Source organism: Coptis chinensis, chromosome 3, assembly GCF_015680905.1.
Source record: "Coptis chinensis isolate HL-2020 chromosome 3, ASM1568090v1, whole genome shotgun sequence".
In the NCBI taxonomy this organism is placed as follows: domain Eukaryota; kingdom Viridiplantae; phylum Streptophyta; class Magnoliopsida; order Ranunculales; family Ranunculaceae; genus Coptis; species Coptis chinensis.
Window position 1 is genome coordinate 107192649 of NC_141458.1, and position 18404 is coordinate 107211052.

Here is an 18404-nt window from a genome sequence, read left to right on the forward strand (position 1 = left end):
CCGTTAATGATATGATAGGTATTCCTTGAATGTGACGGGAATGACCTAAGGTATTCATTGAATGTGCCATGAAAAACCTGAGTTTTTATGCCCAAAGAGGCTGTGAAATATGTGTATGAAAGCCCAGAGATGGCTATAATATTGTGGTATTCGGTGGAAGAGAGGCACACAGGAATGTGTGATTTGACAAATGTGTAGAGTGCAAATCGTGGAGTAGGTACTAAAGGGTGGGTGTATAAGAAAACTAATCGATTAATTAATAAGAGAAATTGATTTGATTGTGCGGGTGTGCTTGGACTTGCATTTGAATACTTATAGGATATCTACATATGTTATTTACAATTTCTAACTTCCGTTTGTAGGAGGGTAGGACTTAATAATATTTTGTGCAGGGACGTTGTCCTACCCTTATACAGAAGTGGATATCGGTAAGATTTAATTCAATTACTAAGTTATTAAAATGAGTTATTATAATGAGTTAATAGAATGGAAGTCTTGCTTGGGAAGAAACTATGCCGGTTGAAATGACAAAATTACCTGTCTTTTAAGCTGAGAATGATTAAGTTATGGATACATATAAAGTGTTTGTTTGGATAATTAAAGTATGAAATTGTTTTTATGTTGTTAGTCTACTCATACTAGCAAATTCCATTTTGCTGACCCATATTTCCTTTGTTTTAGCAACGTGGGTGTGTTCTTGGGAACATAGGTGGAAGGCAATAGAACCACGACATTTGATTTGGATTCTTTGATGGAGCAGTCCGTTTGTTTTTTCATTAGGTCCGATTCTTATAGGAAGGATGTAATAACGTAGTTTACACTTTCAGTATGACATAAGAATATGGTAGTGATAACTTTTATTCTTAGAGTTTATTTGATGTTTTTTTTAGGCGGAAGATAGACTATTAATAAAGTGATGGCGGATAACTATTGGGAGTATTTATTTAAATTTGATTATTTTATGATATGGGTTTTAAAGTGTTTGTATGTGTTGTATCCACCCCGTCATAGCTTGGGTTTTAATTTAGACAATCAAACATAGTGATTTTTGAGATATTTATATCTCAAATATTCACTTTATAATTGTTTAGAAATTTGGGCTGTGACAATTTGACATCAAAGCTTAGGTTAGCTTAGACTTAGAAAGTCTAAGTGATCCTCGGATGTGGAATATGGGCTATAATGTTGAGTGTTTTGGAAATATGTGAATATTAATGGGAGTTTTGTTTGAAATTGTAGATCATGGTTGAGACACGAAATGGTAATACTACTGGACCTACAGTGAACACTCCAGTACATATGACAGGGGGACAATTGAATCATTTGTTGCAGGCTATGCAGAATAACCAGCCTGTTCAAGGAGATCCTTTTGCTAAGCGCAATAAGGAGTTGGTACTCTTGGCAGGCAGTGGTTTACTAGTGTTGGGAATGCGATCACAGCGAAGTCTTGGATTCAAAGTTGTGAAAATGTATTTGAGTGTATGCAGCTTTGATGACGCTGCTAGGTTTTGGTGGCGAGCTCTCACCCTAGTCTGGACACTAGAACTTTGACTTGGGAGGGCTTCAAGATGAGATTTGAGAACAAGTTTATTTTTGAAGCAATAAAAGAGCAGTTGGCTAAACAATTCTCTGAGTTGACTCAAGACAGGAAGTCTGTGACTGGGTATGTGACCAAGTTTAATGAGTTATCGAGGTTTGCTGCCCATCTTGTGGATACTGAAAAGAGGAAAAACCAAAAGTTCATACGTGGACTAGAGAGTTACTTGGCTAGCAAGTTAATTCCTTTTGACAGGGACACCTTTGATCGTGTGTTGGATTTGGAGTTGAGATATGAGGAGCAGATTGTATCTCTCAGAGAGTCGAGGGGAAGAGGAAGTTTGGTGAGATACAAGTTGTTGGCCCTCAACATTTTGAGAACAAGTAGTCGAATAGATTTAGGCCTTATGATATTTCTTAGAGGGGCATTCCAGAGACCGCCATCCCAGGGGTTTCAGGGAGGATTTCACCAATAGGGTGTATTCAAACCCCATGGGGGATTTGCACAGCAGGGTGGTTATAGGCCGCCGGGTAGCATGGAGGCTATAAACCTCAAGGGAATCAGTGGCAGAGGCAGGGTAACCAGTTTCAGGGTCGTGCTCCTGCTCTTCTGTATCAACCAGCAACGTTACCTTTACCAGCACCAGCACTTAGAGCCATAGTTCCTATTGAAATGGCATGTTGGGAGTGTAAGTAGGTGGGTCATCAACAGAACAGAGCACCATCACCAATCACTCGTGCTAGAGCCTATGCAGCTATGCCAGGACATGGGAATGTTGAAGGTACCTTTAGTTCATCTCAGTTTATATTCAGAGTTTTGTTTGATTCGGGTGCTTCATATGCATTCCTTTATATCTCGTCAGTATATTGAGATAGAACGTTTTAAAACTACACCATTATCTAAACCTTTGTGTGTCGAGACACTGCTATGAGGTTCTGTTATCTTATATGACAAGTGCAAAGGTTTTAAGTTGTATTTCTTAGATCGGGTCTTTGTGGTAGACTTGATAGTTTTGGGGTTTAAGGGTTTCCATTTCATATTTGGTATGGACTGGTTGACGCACTATCATGTTACCTTGGATTGTGCAAGGAGGGAAGTTATAGTGAATACACCTGGCAAGTCAAGGTTGATTCACACTTGTGTTAGTAAGGAGGACTCGGTGACATCTAGTTTCCTGTGCTCTATAGAGATACCTACGAGGGATATCGGCAATATGGAAGTAGTGCCCCCTTCAAAGATGTTTTTCAGGAGATTCCAGGGTTGCCACCCAAAAGGGAGGTGGAGTTTCATATGGACTTGGTACCAAGGACTGCACCAGTTTCAAAGTTGGCTTATAGGTTGGCGCCTAAGCTATTGGAGGAAATGAAAGTACAAGTCGAGGAATTACTCAGGAAGGGATTCATACGACCGAGCAACTCACCATGGGGTGCGCCTGCTATTTTTGTTTCAAAGAAAGATGGTACCTTGAGAATGTGTTTTGATTTCAGGGATTTGAATCTTGTGACTATAAAAAATAAGTACCCGCTTCCTAGGATTAATGATTTGTTGAATCAATTGAAAGGGGCTAAGATATTTTCAAAGTTTGATTTAAGGACTTGTTATTTATCAGATGGGAGTTGAAGAGAAGAATATTCCTTTGACTGCATTTAGAACTCGATATGATTTGTATGAGTTTTCTGTGATGCCTTTTGGGTTGACGAATGCACCTACATTCTTTATGGACCTGATGAATCGTATTTTCAGGTCCTATTTGGATAAATTTGTGATTGTTTTCATTGATGATATTTTAGTGTATTCACAAAACATAGAAGAACATAAAATGCATTTGAAGATAGTGATGTAGACGTTTATAGAACATAAGTTGTATGCTAAGTTTAGCAAGTGCCATTTTTGGGAAGAAGAAATTCGTTTCTTGGGACATGTGATATCTAGTAAGGGGATTGCTATAAACCCGGAGAAGGTTGCTGTAGTGAAAGAATGGAAACAACCAACCACTGTTACAGAGATTAGGAGTTTCTTGGGGTTAGCTGGATATTATCGGAGATTTAGTGAGAAGTTCTCGCTTATTACAGCTCCGCTCACAAAGTTAACTAGGAAGGATGTGAAGTTTATGTGGACTAATGATTGTGAGAAGGCTTTCTTAGAATTGAAACAGAAGTTGACTACAACTCCAATTCTATTAATCCCGACTAGAGGTGGAAAACTAGTGGTTTTTACAGATGCTAGTGGAACTGGTTTGGGTTGTGTTAATGAAAGACCAAAAGGTGGTGTCGTATGCTTCACGATAGTTGAAGATACACGAGAGACGTTGTCCTACTCATGACCTGGAGTTAGCGGCAGTGGTTTTTGCTTTGAAGGTGTGGAGGTATTATTTATATGGTGAGAAGTTCGAGCTTTACACAGATCACAAGAGTTTGAAGTATCTTTATTCACTGAAAGAGTTGAACATAAGACAACAGAGATGGATGGAATTCATAAGTAGTTATGACTTCGAGATTCAGTATCACCCAAGCAAGGGCAATGTAGTTGCTGATGCACTTAGTCGATTGCCTTGTGTTTTGACCACTCTTATGGTATAAGAGTGGAAGAGTTTGGAGACTATAGCAGCTTATGACATCCGGACTACACCAGGTATAGATGAAGGGTATATATGAAGTTTGGAGGTTAAACCAGTGATTTTCAATAGAGTGTTTGCCATGTAGCACAAAGACCCATTTCTTTTGAGTCAGTTAGATGATCTAGTCATTGATATTTTAGATGATTGTCCGTCTGATTAGGCAGTTGATTATGAGGGAGGATTGAGATTTCATGGGAGATTATGTGTACTAGATGATGCAGAGTTAAAGAAATAGATATTATATGAAGCTCATCGTTCTCGGTTTACAATTCATCCTGGAGGAACGAAGATGTACCATGACTTGAAGAGGACCTTTTGGTGGGAAGGGATGAAAAAAGATGTCGGTGAAAATATTTCTCAGTGTTTAACTTGTCAGCAGGTTAAGGCAGAACATCAGAGGCCTTCTGGATTATTGCAGCCATTAGAGATACCGATGTGGAAATGGGAGCACATTTCTATGGATTTTATTGATGGCTTGCCCAAGTCTTAGAGAGGTAATGAATCTATTTGGGTTATTGTTGATCGTTTAACAAAGTCTGCTCATTTCATTCCTATTGACGTGCGTAGAAATATAAATAAGTTGGTTTCCTTGTACATTTGAGAAGTGGTCAAGTTACATGGGATTCCAGTGAGTATTGTTTCAGATCGAGATCCTTTGTTCACTTATGAGTTTTGGAAGAGTTTTCAGCGTGCTATGGGTACTAGTTTGGCGATGATCGCGCTTATCATCCTCGAATGGATGGATGACGGAGAGGGTGAATAAGATATTAGAAGATATGTTACGGTCTTGTGTAATGGATTTTGGTGGAGGATGGGAGGAGCATTTGCCTTTGGTGGAGTTTGCATATAATAACAGTTTCCAGTCGAGCATCGGTAAGGCACCCTTTGAGGCTTTATATGGGCGTCCATGTCGATCACCTGCTTGTTGGGCAGACGTGGGAGATCGAGTATTACTTGGGCCTGAGATAGTGAGAGAGACATCTGGACAGATTAGAGTCATTAGAGAAAGGATTAAGACATCACAAAGTAGGCAGAAAAGTTATGCAGATTTGAAGAGGAAACGGGTTGAGTTTTCTGTTGGCGTTTTTGTGTTTTTGAAGGTTTCCCCTATGAGAGGAGTTATGAGGTTTGGCATGAAAGGAAAGTTAAGTCCACGGTATATTGGACCATATGAGATAGTAGCATCCGTTGGTAATTTGACATGCCGTCTTGCTTTGCCACCTAACTTAGCGATGATTCATGATGTCTTCCACATGTCCATGCTACATAAATGTGTGAAAGATCCTACCGAGGTTGTTTAGCGAGTAGAGCTAGAGTTGAACGATGATGTAACTTCAACAATGAGGCATATCACGATAGTAGATAGAGATGTGAAACACCTTAGGAGGAGGATAGTAAATTTAGTGAAAGTGCAGTGGAGTGAAAGGGAAAATGACGTGACTTGGGAACTTGAAGATAAAGTAAGACATATGCATCCTGAGCTTTTCTCTAACACTCTACCTTGAATCTCGGGACGAGATCCTTTTAAGGTGTGTATATTATAACACCCCATTTTTTTTATTTATATTCTCCTAGTACCATAAATAATAATAATAAATAAAATAATAAGAATAGATAAAACAAAAAAATAGGATAAATATTAGTTAAGGATAGGAAACCCCATAGGTAAAGAGATAAACCTTTATCCTATTTTTATTTTTATTTTTTTTTTGAGGGGGGGTTAAAACAAAAAAGAGTTCACACGTAGAGTTTATTTTTACACAGAGAATAACAAAAAAAAAAGTTTTCACATAGAGGAGAAGAGAGGCTTCTTGTTGGAGATTTACTAATAGTTGATATCAGTGGATAGTAAGAGCGTATTACGAGTGAGTAGTCTGAGCCTTTTTATTTTAAGATTTTAGTTGATTGATTAGCATATATTCTTCTGGTTAGTAATCTAATTCTTTGATTTTCGTTAAACCTTGATATATTTAATTTGACCCAAAGGCATATTGCATATTTTGAGTCACTAACACAAAGCTCCTGAAGTAGACGGTGATATGCAAATGTTCGTTACTTTGAATTGTTACTTACATCGACTTGATATTTGAGTTCCTTTACTACAACAGAACATGTTTTTAGTAGCGCCATACCCCATCGCTAAAAGTGCCTTTGAGCGTGGCAAAAGATCTGTCGCAACGCACCAGATGGCGTTGCAAAGGCGTGGCTAAAAAGTGCGTCTCAAATACTCAAATGCAACGCCAAAAGTGGCGTGGCAAATGTTCCTAGTTTGTTGCGACACCTATGGGCGTTGCTAATACACTAATTCGTTGCTACTTCATTTATGAAAATTAAATTAATTGCAAATTTATTTCAAACTATTTGCAATGCTTGGCGTCGCAAAAGAGAGCTTGTAACAACTAGGATGGCGTTGCAAAAGTGATGCCTTTAGCTGCACAACTAGGCGTCGCAAAAGGCAACCTTTTGCTACACTATTTCTGTTGCGGAAAGTTTAAATATTTGGCTACACAGTACGGAAAGTTTGAATTTTTAGCTGTACATTTGGCGTGGCAAAAGACGTCCATAAATTTAGCGACACACCAAGTGTGGTAAAAGGTGTCTACGTTACGGTAGAATCAAAGCTTTTAGCTACACCAAAATTGTTGCGAATGATATAAATTCCAGAAAAACACATGCTTTATTTGGGACGCATTTAGCATTACAAATGGTGCAATTCATACATATACCTGTACATTTTCATTTACATAATCCTGCCCAAAACAATTTTTATAGAACACAGTAACCCTATAACAATTCACCACAAATCATAACAAAATGAATTTCATTACTAAATCATTCAATACAAAAGATCTTAAAGAATTCACATAACTATTTTTTGCGAAAATACATCGTCTCACATAATCTTAACAACGTTCAACTAAATTTAAACGAATTATTCAAAACTAAAATTCCACAAATAATGTCTATAGCATGCTAATTTGAGCAGCATCCACTCAGAGCTTCTTCTTGATTCTACTACTTCTGGCGACCAATCGACCAATCTGGCACAACAAATTAAAAAAAAAAAAAAATCACGTTAGTAAATTTATTAGAAACATTAATAAACCTAATATACACAAGTTGGCAATTCATATGAAACTATGCACCTCCTATATGCGTAAATTGGTGCCCATGGCCAAAAGCTTAGAAAGAACTTATCAAAGTTATAACTCGATCACATTCATGAAGGTACAGATCAAATAAGAAGACAAAAATAGCCAAAAGCTAATAGATTTTGAACTAAATTGTACATGTAAATGCCAAACCATTAAAAAACCTCGTGTCATAAAGTTATCACCAATGAAACAATAAAATAAGCAAGGCTAAACATCAAGTAAATCAAGCAAACAAGCTCAACTACAAAAAGCAGTCCCAACAGATGGCAGAGTCAGATGTAAAGGTATCGGGCGTGGGATGCTTCCTGTATACTCAAAGTAAAAGGACTCGAATAAGAGCTGTGGGCATAGCAGCTCATTTCCAACTCCAAGCACAAAATAAGAGGGAGGTGTGGTATATTTTCACTTCAAAACCTTCCTGGTCATGCGTGCCCTCGTGGTGTTCAATTGAATTATTCCCAACTCCACCCCGGGAACAAAAGCCCTTGATGGTCGATCTCATGTCGAGCGTATTAAAAGAAATCATTGTTCGATGTTCGTCTTCAAAAGAAGCACTAGTCTTCCTCTTCTTTCGATCAGAGTCGCTAAAAAAGCGTAAACAAAATCATACTATTCATAAGCTTAAGCCCGGGGCAATTTTTTTTTTCAGAAAAGGCACACTCATTATACAACTAATAGTGATATGACCGGAGATCGGACGCTAACTCGGATCTTGCCAAACACCATGGCCTTGATTAAACTAATGATATCGTTTCTCCATTAGTATTCTATTCTATAATAGAAGCTATAAACACATAAATCAACTTTCTTAGCAAAAAAATTCTCCCTTTAAAAGCCAACTGGCCAATCATGGCTTCACCTACTTACTTCTTCAGTACATTTGGTGACTGGTCCATCTACAGCAGTTTCTTAGTTACTGCACCAGCAAAATCATGTTCAAGTCACTACAGCAGAGGATATATTTGACTCTCACATCTGAAGCAGTTGCAGTTGTGGAATTCCACTGCGATTTACACCTACTGGAAGTCCAAGCTACCCTTCACTCCAGAGGTGGTCTGGCATCATATACTTTAAAGCCATAGCTGGAAGATTTCCAAACACGAATTGTTGCTCATAGCCACAACCTGCAGGCTCTAGTGGAACTAAATCAGAATAGCCTTGGCAAAAGTAAAGGTGGTGAGGGCCAAGTGTAGGAGCCAAAGGATATGATAAATGCAAACCGGAGGACGTATGTTCCATTCCTGATGCTTGGACTTGAGTAGGACGTGCCTGATGCAGTTGTTGTTGTGGAGTTCCACTTAGTCTTACACCTATTGGCAGTTCAGGCTGCCCTTGGCTCTGGAGGTGGTGGGTGCCTTTGTAATCGTGAGCCATATAGCCGGACGATTTCAAAATCAAATTGCTTATATCCATAACTGCGGGCTGTGGTCATCTTAAAATCCAGGTGCTGTTACTTTTTGAGTTCGAGCAGATTGAGAGGCAGGGCCAAAGCCCGTTGATTAACCAGATCTACCGAAAGCAAAGGCAGCTTACCCCGCATCTTAACAAGCAGCTAAGGCAGAAACCCCATTAACCCATAACGTCTTTCTCTTTCTCCAAATTCCAGAGTTGTCTACAGTGACATAGCTTGATCCAAAACCATAAGCGAAGGCATCAGGAGGAAAAACTTTTTGTTAGGGTGATTCTGGGCTCCCGAATAAGCGAGTCGCTATCTGATCCATGAAAACCACATCATATAGTTGGACTATAGATTCTCTTCCCCCAACAAACATGCACTTTTCAGAGTTGCCGTTGCCCAAGTGGCGTTGGTGGTATCGTATATAAGATCACGCCTGGTTTTAGGAAGGGCTTTCCCTCATCTAAATGGTGGTGTGTTCTCATCTTTTGAAAGAAAGATGTACAGTGGCGGTCTTCTCGTCAATCTTTGGAGCTGAGCTAGGCACTTGCTCCAGGGCGACCGACCGAGACTCTACTCTGGCAGCTGAGCTTCTTTACTGTCTCTTGTGCTGGTTGTTCAATACTCCCATCAATCAACGGAACGTAGTGCGGTAGCTCTGCCATCTGCAGCGAAGGAAGGATAAGAGCAATCAATCCGCCGATATAATATCTTTTTTGATTCCACAACCAGTGCCTCTATCGAAAGAGAACAAGTCACCTATTCCATCCCCAGTTCTTTCTCTGCTCGTGGGATAGGAATGAATGAAGAAAATGACGATCGATGCTTCCGCTCTTGGCAATACCGCTGTGGTTGAATCACTATCCGGTGCTCTCTTTCTGTTTGCAAGAAAAGAAGGAGCTGCTGCTCTTACAGATGCTACGTTCGTACCTGCAGCTAACAAGTCAGAAGTGTCCCCTGAGTCCTAATTCAGACTAGAATTGTTCTTTATCTGCATTATCCAACAGCCCATAGACGCTCGGGAAAACCTACTTGAAACTAGAGTTCACGCCTATAAAAGGGAAAGAAAGAGTGAAAGCACCCTTTAACGTCTTTGAGCGGTATTTTCCCGATGCGATTCGGATGCGTAAACCGCTATGGTTCGATTTGAAGAGGCTTCAAAGGAAGCAGAGGGGGGCGGCGATCGCGAGAGGCACACAAGCTTTTCACGGCGCGGCAATGCTACTGAGAATCCCAAGTCGATGCAGAGATTGCAAAGTTGAGAAGCGCGTGACCGCGACAGGAGGCGCTGCTTTGCTCATGCAGTTTCGGATCTGGCGGCTGCTATGGAATCGAATCAGTTGTCACTCCTTTGGCTCCTCACTTCAAACTCTCTGGGGTCGTGTTATCCACTCCTTTATCAAGGTTAGGTCGACCAGAGCAGGATCGAGTCAAGTACAACCCAACTCTATAGGCGAACCGGGAAAAGGATGCTCCACCTCGCCGGTCGTTTATGCCCATATATACACCCTCTTACTTCTATACTATAGGCTAGGCTTCGATCGAAGTGTGTTGCGATTGCTGAACGGTATGTCCCGCATAAGACAATAGAATAGGTGGATTTTAGATGCCGATGCATTTCGGCTTTCGCTGGTCTCCAGTGTGGACCGCTTCCTCGGTGAGAACTAGTTGCAACCCGTTTTATAAGGAGAACATAATATGGTTGTTCTCCTTTTCGGTTTTATAACTAGCGCTTTGGGACTGGTTATCCCGTGTGGGATAAGGCAGTTCCAACAGATGGCAGTCAGATGTAAAGGTATCGGGCGTGGGATTTCTGACACATTCTTGCATACCTAGTATGCACCAAGAAAACAACACAAGTATCAACGAACAGATACACCAGTGTATAAAAGGCATGTTACACACCTCATTACCGCCTCTAAGCTAGTGGGTGGGATTTGTTGCTCGATGTCCCAAGGCCCTTTCCAAGCGGTTGGAAGCCCTTCTTATGACAATACATTAGGCGATTCGACATTACTTGTAATAGGAAATGATATATAACTACTAAGCGGTCGGTAAATATTTAGATTTTTTGAACCACTATGAACAAAAGTAAAAATCTCAATGAAGAAATTAAATCCGAGAGGGCATCTTACATCAATTGCTATATCCTAGGAATTAAGCACCACACCGTTGCTCATTTCGGGGTGACCGACTCACACAAATGGGGAAAAAAAAATGGCTTGTGAGAGAGCACACGAGATTTCACACAACAACAAGTTAATAATTATAATAAAATAGAAAAGGAAACACATGCATAGGCGTCCGAATTAAGTGCATTAAAAATCCAGCCCCTAAATAACTAGGCACCAAAAACTCATGAAGAAGATTGAAACTAAAGTTTTCCTTTCCATTTCCTCTGAATTGATCAAAGATGTATGAAAAAGCTCTCCCGAGTAAAATGTGAGTTCATTGAGAGATTACCCCTAGAGTCGAATCGTTTTCAACATATCAAAAGTTAAAAACAAAGCGTGTTGTGAGAAGTGCAAACTGGAGCTAACACCAAAATAATGTCCAAAGTCTACCCATTGCAAACATCATGCAAATTGTGGCTTTTAAGCGATCTGAAACAAACTAATCAACAAGGGCCTCTTTGAAGTAGAATCAATATATTGTGATGTATCTCGAAAAGATGAAAGAAGGCATTAGAAACTTGATATGGAAATCAAGGTAGGATAGGTTGACTGAAATTCTACCAGAATACAAGCTCACTATGTTCCTGATTTGCATTGGTTCTAAAAGTTACAAAAGATGTTCAAATATGCTACTCCTATCTTTTTGGCGCCAATATGAGAGAGAGGGAGGGCAATGTTTTATTGCATTATCTAAATGCCGCAAAATAACAATTTAGTACCCTGTTTTTTTTTTGGACAATTTAGTACCCTGTTAATCATATATCCCTAATTGTGTACACCTAATTGTCAATCATATATCCCTAATTGTGTGAAAAAAGAAAAAAAAAAACCCCAATACATCATTAACAGAAAATAAGATACCAATATTTCTTACTTGCTTAAAGTTCTCAAACTACATTACCATTGAGAACCTCCACTGAATCAGTAGCATCCAAGCCTCCATCCTAGCTTGAACGGCCAAAACCTCTTCCAATTTAGTTCTTTGGGATACCATTTCAGCAATGAGCTCGTCATTTACGTTTTTCAGCTTCCTCGACCCTCGCCCTTTGTACTTCCTCTTCAAAGATTTGCTCCTTTGCACTTCCTCTTCTAAGTGAATGGATCTCATCCTTCTAGCTGATGGTGGCATGACACCATGCCCAAGGCCTTTATAATATCCAGATCTTACACCCAATATTGTACTAAAAATTTCATCCTCGGTCTTTGGCTCACCACCACATACGCCCGGACTCAACTTTAAGTTGTCGCGATCCGGTTCTCGTAAGTTTAAACTAGGGATAAATATATGAAATTAAAGTGCAATGGTAAAAGCAAGTAAGAGTCATTTAACTTACATAATTTTCACGAGCTCTGAGGACTAGTCCATCCCTTACTACTAAAGTGGGTTCGACGGTAGAATTCAATCTTTCCCATAGTTTGTTGGGTTCAGAGTCTAATTGAAAAAATATTTGAAAGCATAATTTATTTTAAATAATAGTACACAACTCCAAAGCAACATAAATTATGTAAATAAAAAATATACCGATTCCTCGAAGAAATGTAGAAATGACTTTGAACCAGCACAATGGTTTGTTGAGAGCTTTTGCCGATTACTTGAATTCTGCTCGCTAATTTTCTGAAGTAAAATGAATATTGTAATACAAGTTGTATTTGAATAATATAATCATATAATCAGTGGCTCATTGGACTCAACTTTGAACTAAGATGGGATAAATGTAAAGAGTTGCATTATTGCCTAATCTCAAGTCAAGAGGAAAACAAAGGGTCTCAGCCTTAATAAAAAAAATTTATAACAATCCTTTCTTTGGAACATAGCCAGACTACCACTTCAACCTCAAAAATATAATTATATCCTCTTCTAGATTTCCTTAATTTCCTCAAAACACATGAAACCAATCACAACAATAACCATCCAACAATAACCATTTAAAGGAGCCTAATAAGTAAACTATCATACTTTGAAATCTTCCCTTCGAAACCAATCACAGCAAGCATCCCATTTATCTTGCGCCACGCCACTATAAGGGATTTCGTGCCTTTGCATCATTTCCAAAACGTTTATAGTGCAAGTGAAGAAGACACCTATATCCTCTTAAGCGCTCCCCTAATATCTTGTCCACGACGTACTTCACATGTGGAAGTTGCATATCCACATCAAACTTGTCCTACAAGAAATGCATTACAAAGTTACAAGGAATCATTCTGATATGCCATGCAACTAGAATAAAAACTTTATTACCTTAATGCGATCACGTAATGGTCCTCTCACATCCTCTTCCACTTTATCCCAATCACTGCCTGTAAGAGGTCCATGTTGTCGCGCTACTACTCCAATCTCCCTCACGAATTGAGTACTCCACCTTCCCACAGGTCTTGCATGATCTTTGTGGATCTCTATCCTAGGTTTTTGACCAGTAGCAGCTTTGTAATCAATGAGTTTCTTATTCATAGCCTTGCCTCTTTTTTTCTTAGTTGGAGCTGTTAACAAAAACATTCATAAAAAGAAGAAAAAAAGATGCCTAGTCTTTTATTATTGAACTATCCAATGCATTAAACAAATCAAAATATAATCTTATTACCAATACTTGATGTGTTCACTTTGCTAACCGCTGACATTGGTTGTGCTCTCACTCGTCGAGTTACACCTGACGTCATAGCTATACACGCAAAACTTAAATTTGATAAAAAACAATTGATATCAAATGGCACATAATCTAAATACAATAATAAAGCACATTAAAAGTCATATAAAAAAATTAATATAGCATTAAAATGGAGAGTTTCAATTCTTAATATATAAGCATGTACCTGACTTAGTACGAAATAGATCTAACAACAAAACTATCACTTAATGTAATGCAATCCAAACAACCTGTCCTAGCTAGAATATGCTTTAACGCTTAATGTGAATGCATGATATATATATATAGATTACCAACATACAAAATGGATAATGAAGTTTTTCATTAACATTCAGTCAATGTCTGTATCATCATCACTGGATACGACATGCTCCTCTTCAAAACAATACTCCATTAATGTGTCATCTATTTCATCATCTTCCTCGTCAATAATGAAATTGTTATCGGTTTGATGACTTTCCATAGCGGCCACGACCACATTAGCATTAACTTCGTTTGGGTCCAAATCCTCCCTATCTAGACGTATGGGTGTGAATGGTGCATTTTGAACCCCGCTGCTGCTTGCTTCATGACTTTGATCAAGTTGGACATTGTCGATATTCACCCCAACCTGCTCTTCCTGTTGATATGCTACATCACTACCTGCTTCTTCTTTCTCTGGAACATCAAACACGTTTCGAGGCTTTGTCTTTTGCACAACTTTCCAACCAACACCTAATTTGGTATCATCGACGTAAAAGACTTGACATGCTTGCGTGGCTAAGACAAACTGGTCTTCTTTATACCACATCTTGGAGCCATTAATACTAGTAAAGTGCCCATCCATTTGAATCCCCGTCCTTCTATTACCAACATCATACCAATCACATTTGAAAAGATAAACTCGATTCCCAAATAGATAACTAACCTCAAAAACATCAGTTAACAAACCATAAAAGTCAATCTCTTCTCCTTGGTGTTCCCCTTTTACTTCAACACCACTATTTTGGGTTCGGAGATTTTTTTCTCGATCCTTGGTGTGAAACCTAATCCCATTATCAATGCATCCGCTATACCGTTTCACACGTTTATCAGGCCCACATGCCAATGAATATAATTCATCCGTAAGCCCCGAGGAGGAGTTCTCACTGCGCAATACTTGCATCTATTCATAAAATTAGTACACCAAATTAGGAAAACATAATTAGCATATTATCCAAGTTCATAACCATTGCATAAAAAAGTAGCAATACGAGCTCTTACACGTTTTTAAAACCAACTAGGAAACAACATTTCTTGTTTCTCATGTAAGTTATGTGAGCTTTGCATTTCAAGCTCTGTCATGTGTTGACTGCATGCATATCAAATATATATAAACTTAATAACTCAGAGTAGTTGATGATGATAAAAAAAAGACTCGGTAAGCTAAATGCAATAAAACTTACTCTAAATATGTTGAAATTTCTTCAGAATTATTCAACACATAGTAATGAGCCTTGGCATAGTCCTTTGGATCAATAATGGAACTTGTATAGGCTCCCAAAGCCGAACATTCTGTGTGAAAACAGGAAATCGAACCTGTTGATTCTCATTACCACCATCATAGTTTCGTTCTTCACGATTGAACCGAGTTTCAACTCCTTGAAGATACATGGAGCAAAACGTGAGACATTTGGTGTCTACATACGCTTCAGCAATTGAACCTTCGGAGCGAGCTTTATTTCGAACATATTGTTTTAGCGTGTGTAGATACATGTTTACATATAACACACACATGTAATATATATATAGTAAATAAAAACTTGAACATGCTAATTTCAAATTAAATAAATTACAAACTGTAAACCTCACCTTTCAATAGGATACATCCACCTATACTGCACTGGTCCTCCAAGTATCGCCTCACGTGGCAAATGGATAGCTAAATGGACCATTACATCAAAGAATGCAGGAGGAAATATTTGTTTGAGCTTACAAAGTACCACCGCAATGTCCTTTTCCATTTTCTCTAATACTTCCAATTTTAAAGTCTTGCAACATAACTCTTTAAAGAACATTCCCAAATCAACCAATGCAATGGCTACATCATTGGGCACAAAACCATGTATTGCAATTGGGAGAAGTTGTTGCAAGAGCACATGACAGTCATGACTTTTCATTCCTGTTATCTTACCATCTTTAGCATTTGCACATCTAGAAATGTTAGATGCATAGCCATCGAAACTTCACCGACTTCAACCACTCAAAAAGATTTTTTCTCTCGAAGATGACAATGTGTAGCATCTTTGGCAGCATTACAAACTTATCACCTCTTGGGATTAGATGCAACTCTTTTCTTATACCCACGCGCCAAATCTAATCGAAGCTTTTACTGAATCTTTTATTTTGCTATCTATATCTAACAATGTCCCCACTACATTGTCACAGATGTTCTTCTCAACATGCATAACATCCAAGTTGTGTCGTAGCTTAAGAGTGTCCCAATACGGTAACTCAAAAAATATGCTTTTCTTTGTCCAATTCAACTCCATCTCAGTACGCTTTCTCTTCTTGTTAGGCGGCGGCTTTCCAAATTTCTGAAGAGGTTCTACATAGTTCACCTGTGATAACAATTCATCCCTAGACAACTCTGTAGGTGGCAACCTGCTCTCCCTATTTCCATCAAATAAGTGTTTGCCACGAGTTCTCCAAGGATGCCTTGGCTGCAGAAAACGACGATTGGCCATATAACACAACTTTCGGCCATTCTTTAAATACATGGAAACTGTATCCTTGTTACAATTAGGGCAAGCCAGTTTCCCTTTCGTGCTCCAACCAGATAAATTACCTAGTGCTGGAAAATCATTTATAGTCCATAACACTGCAGCATGCAACCGAAATGTTTCCTTTGCTACTGCATCATACGTCTCCACCCCATCATTCCATAACTCTTTTAGTTCATCAATCAAAGGTCGTAAATAGACATCGATATCATTCCCAGGCGATGTAGGCCCTGGGATCAGTAGGCACATGAAGGTGAATGGTTCTTTCATACACTTCCACGGTGGTAAATTATACGGCATAACCAGTACCGGCCACATACTATATTGGCTGCTCATATTCCCAAACGGGTTAAATCCATCGCTTGCGAGGATCATTGGCAAACCACTCATGTTCCTTGTCAAAATCACCCCAAGCTTTAGAATCTGCTGGGTGTCTAAGTACGTTCTTCTCATGCTCAAGTTTTTCTTTATGCCATCTCATATCTGCAACATTAACCCTCGACATGAATAGCCTCTTGAGCCTTGGTTTAAGTGGAAAGTAACGCAACACCTTCTGTGGTATTTTTTTAGTCTTGCCTTCGAAGACTTGATACCTCGGCTCATTACATTCTGGACAATTTTGAAGATTTTCATTTTCTTTCCAAAACAACACACAATCATACTTGCATGCATGGATTGAGATATAACCAAGTCCCAAGTTACGCATTAATGCCTTCGCCTCGTAATGAGACTTTGGGAGTGTCTCACCTTCAGGCAATATTGCTTTAATCAACTGGAGAATCATAGTGAATGATTTGTTACTCCAGCGATTGATTATCTTCAAATGAAGCAGCTTCACGACACAATCTAACTTTGAAGATTTACAGCCTGGATACAAAGGTTGACGTGCTTCACTCAAAAGTTCATCAAATGGATCTATATTACCTCCTGATTCCCTATGTTCCACATTAGGCACCAGATTATCAATGTGTATTGGAGCCTGCAAATCTTCAAACATGTCATCCAGTCCATCAAACCTGCACCCTGCCTTTCACCAACATCATCGTCATCATCGTCACTTTGTTCCTCATAGTCTTCTCCATGAATAACCCAACGGGTGTAATTCTTTTCCATGCCGTAAAGGTCTAGATCGTCTTTTACCTCGTCGATGTGCTTATAATTCCTATTTTTGCATTGTTTGCATGGACATCTAGTCCTGCCCGTTCGTCTGCGTATGACCACGAGCAATCTCAACAAAATCTATAATTCTTTTTTATAGTCGGGGCCTAAACCTATTCGGATTGCATCCAACTCTTATCCATTTCTAGTAATCAAAGAAGAAAACATGAATCAAGTATGTTGCACCTTTAATAAATATGGAAAAGGAAACATATCTCACCAAAGGAAAAAAAAATACTTGTACACGCCACATGGTGGAACAAAACAACACTACTAGATTAAAATGAGGAAAAATATCGCAGATCACTCGATCTATTATCATACTTAAGCCTGGTATGAATAATTGAAACTATTTGTATAAGGACAATTTGACTTGCTGCAATCCACAATATAACTTATATTTGACTTGTTGCATCCAAATTTAATCATAAAAGGTAAGAAATGTATATATCTTATTTATATAGTAGCTCTTCATGACTACTTCTCAAGCTAATCCCTAATTCCTTTTTGATACGCTGGCCAAAACTTTTTTGGCAATTGCATCCAACTCTTATCCATTTCAGTGTTCCCTACTACGAGATAATAATTGTACATCACAAAATAAGAAAACCCAAACATTTAAACTAACCAAGGACAGTCCATTAACAATCCAACTTCCTACACCACTATTGATAGAAATTAATTTAGGCATGCATATAAGAATATACGAACAATTACCAGAAACAATGTGTAATTTAACTTCACAAAGTGGTCTTGTATTGAAGATTGCATTCAATCAAACTTCTACTGTCCTTAAAATGCATACACATGATAGAAAGATTGAAAAGCAACCAAAATCAGAGAAAAAGGGCCAGCAATTATCACTGTAACTCGGTTCTAATACATAAGTCATCTTAGCAAGCATGCACACACGTTGCGGAAACCAGCATGCACACACGTTACGGAAACCAACAAGCACATAATTCACCTATAAGCTCATTGTAT

General features: G+C 38.7%; 1 protein-coding gene across 1 annotated transcript; it reads right to left on the minus strand.

Moving 5' to 3' along the window:
- Positions 1-12897: 12897 nt before the first annotated feature.
- On the minus strand, positions 12898-13575 carry LOC147512694 (uncharacterized). Its single transcript, XM_086598772.1, has 3 exons — positions 13459-13575; positions 13119-13357; positions 12898-13044 (listed from the first exon to the last, which is right to left on the minus strand). The coding sequence occupies exons 1-3, from the start codon at positions 13532-13534 to the stop codon at positions 12898-12900; spliced, it is 462 nt and encodes a 153-aa protein (XP_086454898.1). The 5' UTR covers positions 13535-13575.
- Between the last annotated feature and the right edge of the window lie 4829 nt (positions 13576-18404).